Here is a 5,496-nt window from a genome sequence, read left to right as displayed (position 1 = left end):
TAAACACTTGGTCTTTCTCCCATGAGGTTGTGGGCTCCTGAGTGTAGAGACCTGTGAATGTTGCCGCTTGCTCTCTGCTGCCTGGGACAGTGTGGGCCTCGCTGAAGCCCAGTTTTCTCATTAAGGACCTGCCTCCAGGTTGTTGTAGGGATTGGATCAAATAATTCAGGCGATGTCCTCATGCAGTGCTCTGGTCCCAGCATGGGGAAGGCTGCTGCGACAGCCTCTCATCCTGTCCCCATCTCCTCTGCATAGTGCCCAACCCTGTGAGGTACCAGGCAGGGGTGACTTACCTAGACATGCCCATTCAGCAGCCTCTTGAGCAAGAAGGACCAACTCTTGCCTTTCAGATGCAGACCAAGAGGCAGAAAGGCACGCGGCTTATTAGCAGCCTGTGCCCCTGCCCTGAGCTCCCCACCTGCGCTCCACTTTAACTCTGCTCTCGGGCTGCGGGTGTCCAGGCAGGTGTCAGAGGTGTGGCCCCCGCACACCGGGGACCCTACCCATCCTGTCTAGTTGGGAGGACTAGGAGTTCCAGGCATGGGCCCCGGGTTCCTGCTGCCCTCAGAACCAGGCCTGACCCTTTGCCGTGACCTCGAGGGCTGCCACTTCCAGAGTGCACTGGGCCCATCTCCACCCACAGACCACACTGAACCTCCAGTGCCAAGCTCTTCCCACCACAGGGCCTATGCCTGACATGTCCCTCTACAGAAATACCTGCTCCTGGCACGGCTGGCTTCTTGCCAATTCTAGATCTCCACCTCCCACCCCAGAGAGGCACTGGCTGCCCTGTTTAAAGTGGGTCCTCCCATCACCCGTCTTCACAGCAGACCGTTTACTTGGCTGTGTGCCCCTCCAGACCCACAGCCGTTACCTCCCCCTCCCCCATCCTCTCGCCCTCTTCCAAAGGCTGAGCACACAGGAGGGACCGGGAAATTTGTTGAACAGGGAAGTTACACATAAGCCCTGATCTGTCAGCAGGACTGTGAGATGAACAAAACGTTCTGGAAAGTGTGAGGGGCAGATGTGGAAGGAGTGAAATCTTCCCAGAGAGAACGTCTCTGGGTCAGCCTGCTCCTGCTGGGCTGGGAGGGCCGAACACACCCCACCCATCACCCCAGGCTGGCCCTGACCCCAGCCTTCCCTGTGCCCGCAGCACCGGCAGCTGCTGAAGGACAGCTTCATGGTGGAGCTGGTGGAGGGGGCCTGCAAGCTGCGCCATGTCTTCCTCTTCACCGACCTGCTTCTCTGCACCAAGCTCAAGAAACAGAGCGGAGGGTGAGTAATGATGTGGTCCCATCCCGGCGGCGACCCCGTCTGTGCTGACGCTTCAGGGCGTGGAGGGTCCGTCCTGGCGGAGGCCAGCAGTGATGTAGCTAGGTGCTCTTTTTACCTTCCGTTGCTACTTGGGCACAATGCCAGGCTCCAGGTTAAAGATTGTCACTAGCAGGAGACGTCATGGGGCATCCTGGGGACCAGCTTGGACTCCTGTAGCGAGGGGTAAACCCAACCATGACTTCCAGGAGCGTTGCAGAAAGGCCACCTCCGGACCGTTTGAGGTCAGGGCTGCGGGCAGTGCTGGGTGGTGGGTCTGAGCTATTCTCAGCGTAGCCCTGCACACACTCCCCTCCTCCCTCCGGGGATTGGGTTCACCCAGGTCGCACCAGGTTGGAGTGGAGCAAAGAAGGCCACAGCGGGAAGACCAGCACAGGCTCTTCCCCACATCCTGCCCTGCTGAGTGGGTTTAGTCAGTCAACTCAGAGGAGAGCCTTAGTTCCCCCATCTGTCAGGCGAGGGGATGACGCCAGCTTTATCTACAGTCGTTGAAACTCCTACAGCCCTGGGGGTGGACTTCAGTCCTGTCCTGTCATCGTGCAGCCTTGACGTGCTCCCACATGAGCCCTCCACCTTAGGGTCAGCATAGGATAAGATGCATCTAGACTCCTGAGATGCCTGGGGCCTGGGGTCACGTGTTCAGAGTGTCTGTTCCCAGGAATCACTGAGGCTGAGGCTGGGACCACCAGCGCCTGCCAGTGGCTTCACCCCAGTAGGTTACATGGAACACGGGCTGGGTTTAGGTCGGGTAAACCATGTGTGGTCAGGAACACGGCTCTTGGGTTCTTGACAGCAGTGACATCAGCCGTGGAAGGTAGTTGGTGCATGTCAGTGTTCTTCTCTCCCCATCCCCAGCAAAACCCAGCAGTACGACTGCAAATGGTACCTTCCGCTCACGGACCTCAGCTTCCAGATGGTGGACGAATCGGAGGCAGTGCCCAACATCCCCCTGGTGCCGGATGAGGAGCTGGACGCTCTGAAGATCAAGATCTCCCAGATCAAGAGTGACATTCAGAGAGAGAAGATGCATGGCAGGGGCAGGTGGGGGAAGCCAGGGCCGGGCTCTGTGTGGTCCTCTTATTGGGCAGCAGCCCCCACACACGGCCAGCGGGTGCTCTCTCTGTCAGGCCTCTGAGCCCCAGGTCTGGTCTCTGGGACATATATGAGCTCTCAGGTCTTGGAGGGCTGGGCATCTGGACACAGCTAGGTGCCCGATTATTCTGAGAACCCTCAGCTTAATGCGGAGCACCATACTAGAGGGGCTGCCAACCCAGCCTTCCAGAAAAACGGAGGGAACCGGTCGTGGCCTCTGCAGTGTGCCTTTCACGGGACACTTCTCATACCTGGTGGACGGCCGCGTGCTTAGTTATCTCATCTGTGACCAGGGGTCCCTCACGAGGGAAACGTGTTTACACTGGCAAGTTTGAACTGTGTCCAGTTTATGCCTGCCTGGCCATTGCTGTGGCACTGGGATCCCGATCTGTTTTCGCCGGCATCCCTGGGAAAACCTGACCTAGGAAAACACCGCCTCACTTTTCGGAAACACACCACCACCATGGGAAACTAGTTCCGAGATTTTTTTGCCTACAGGTTTTGGACAAGGAGGTGTCATGAGGAGGGAGGGCAGTTCTCTGTCCCTGGGTCACACGAGGCACAAGTGAAGAGTCAGAGAGATAGAGACAGCACGCATGACAGCTAACAGTGTTTCTAAGGAACAGGGTGTGGACACTTTAAGTTCACAGGCAAATGCCTGGATGGTCCTTCTAAGGAAGCAGCAGGAATGCAGGAGCTCAGTCAGCCAGGGGGGAGAGAGGCTTCTGGGTTCTCACCTCTGGCCACTGGCTTGAGTTCAAGTGTGTGGTCTCCTGATGCCCAGGCAGCGCCCTTTGCTGTGTGGTTCCATTTTGTGGGTGAAGTGCCAAGTCACTGGAGAAAGTCACAGCCAGACACTGGAGGGCTTGGAATGGTTCAGGATGCGGGGCCTAGGGGAGGGGCTGGTTGTCCCCTGCTCAGCTACCCTGAGGGGGTCCAGGCCCAGGTGGGGGTGCCACGCCTCCAGGTGTTTGGGACTACAGGCACTTAGTTTTCTCCAGAGATGTTTGAAGACTGTAAAAATGGTGAGGACGAGCCCCTCAATCTGGTTAGCTAGGCCAGAGGAGGTGGGTGGCAAAAAGGTTGGGCCCGGGCCCAGGGACGCCCAGGTAGGGTGGACACAGCGGGACCGGAGTCCTCAGCCCTTGTCCAGCTGCCCAGCCTGCTGCACCCAAACCCAGCACACTTAGGAGCACAGGGGAGCTTCAAGACTGGGGTGAACATTGTCTTGTTCATCCTTGTGGGACTGTGGCCTCCGTGGTGGGCTGTCCCCATGCAGAGTAGGGGCCAGTGCCGAACCCTGAGGGCAGCTGAGGCCTGTTGAGTGTGACTGCTGCACTCTCCATGTTCAGCTCTTTGGAGGATGGGAGGGGGCCCTATCTGGTGACAGGCAGCACATTTTCTCCCCAGGGATAGTGGCTTCTAGAGGGATCCACACAGTTCAACATAGGAAGGGCTCACCTGTCCAGGTTCTGTTGAGAGTCGTCTGCCCTTCTGCTGGGACCTCCACAAATATGCCCACTGGGCCCAATGTGGAAATCTAACTGGATTAGGAAGCGGGTGAGGGACCCTCTAGGTATCAACAGCCCCCTGGACATTGTCTGAATTGGGGAGAAAATGAAAGGCAGGGTTGTTTGTGAGTCTTTTCTCTCCACCCTTATGAGAGGAAAGACCTCGTTCCTCCAAGAAAGGCTCCAAGCATGTCCCGCAGCGTGTGCCGTGCCTTGACCCTGTAACAAGGCTGTCCTGTCCTTCAAAGGCCACCACCAGCAGCAGTCTGGGGCCCTGGGCTGTGCTGAGTGGAGACACGGGATTCTCGCCCTCTGCAGGCTGAACACCGCTGGTGGTGGGGGTGGATGGAGCGGGAGTGAGTTGTATGGGGCGCTGGAATGCGAAGGTGAGGTTGTGGCATCTCCCCACAGAGGGCGAACAAGGGCAGCAAGGCCACGGAGAGGCTGAAGAAGAAGCTGTCGGAGCAGGAGTCGCTGCTGCTGCTCATGTCTCCCAGCATGGCCTTCAGGGTGCACAGCCATAACGGCAAGGTGAGCCCCGCCACGCCGGCCCCTCCTGCTCTTCTGGCCTGGGATGGGCTCTTGACTGTCTCATGGCAGCGCATTTTCACTTGGATGCATCCCGCGCAAAGAGGCTTGTCCAGCATGGCGCATGCAAGCACGCTCGTTCCTTTTTCTGGGGTTTTGGGCCACAGCCCTCAGGTTGAGTGGCAGCTGGCTCAGCTTCCACAGCTGGGAGTGGGCTGGGTCTCCAAGGTGGGTATAGGACAGGGGTTCCTAGCAGGCTTGTGCAGACCTGGTCCTTGGTACAGGGATGCTGTCTCGGGGGCTTGAGGGCCAGAGATGCACCTTCTGTCCTGAGTCTGGCTCCTGGTGCCGTCTGTAGCCTGGGCCTTTCCTTCCAGGGGCATGACATGCACCTGTCAACATGCAGAATGGCCTGTTTTCTAGGCTGGCCAGGAGAGGCAGCTGGTGGACTCTGCAGAAGCCTTATCTCTGGGCTACTGTGGGGCTTGTGGGTTGAATGCAGGAGGTCAGGTCTAGATAAATCTTCACCTCTGCAGTTCCCACCTGGTCACCTCCATGTCCCTTAGCTGTGCCGCTCTGCTGGCATCACACCCTGACACGTACAGTTTGGGCAAGAGCTTGTGCCAGAGGTGCTGTGACACCCAGCTGGCAATAAAGGCAGGGAGTGCCAGAAGCGACATTCCGGGCTGTGAGCACACCTGGCCACTGGGCTCCAGCCAGCTGGAGGTGTGGGCTGCGTGCTCCAAGGTGCCCCAGGCCGGCCGGGCATTCGCAGAGCCAGGGTGGAGATAACTGGGTTTGTTCTTCTCGCCCACCCTAGAGTTACACGTTCCTGATCTCCTCTGACTATGAGCGTGCAGAGTGGTGGGAGAACATCCGGGAGCAGCAGAAGAAGTGTGAGTATCCTCTGTCCTGAGAGGGCTGGGCTTCGAAACACCAGGGCCAGGCTGGCAGCTCCTATGGTTTGAAAACCACACTGGAGAATTATCAGGAAAGTTGCAGTTTTCTTAGAAAGCGGTCCAGGCGTTGA

The 5,496-nt window shown here is 58.0% G+C and overlaps 1 protein-coding gene across 1 annotated transcript; it reads left to right on the top strand.

The window, feature by feature from the left end:
* The first annotated feature begins 765 nt into the window (after positions 1-765).
* Positions 766-5,364, top strand: LOC116547663 (breakpoint cluster region protein-like). The gene is made up of 4 exons (XM_032273536.1): positions 766-1,278; positions 2,191-2,376; positions 4,350-4,469; positions 5,287-5,364. Exons 1-3 carry the CDS (start codon positions 1,184-1,186, stop codon positions 4,384-4,386), a joined length of 318 nt encoding a protein of 105 aa, XP_032129427.1. The 5' UTR covers positions 766-1,183; the 3' UTR covers positions 4,387-4,469; positions 5,287-5,364.
* Positions 5,365-5,496: the final 132 nt, after the last annotated feature.

This window comes from Sapajus apella, unplaced genomic scaffold (assembly GCF_009761245.1).
Source record: "Sapajus apella isolate SASKATOON/1434 unplaced genomic scaffold, GSC_monkey_1.0 scaffold4047, whole genome shotgun sequence".
NCBI lineage: Eukaryota > Metazoa > Chordata > Mammalia > Primates > Cebidae > Sapajus > Sapajus apella.
This window is presented reverse-complemented; position numbering and strand designations above follow the sequence as displayed.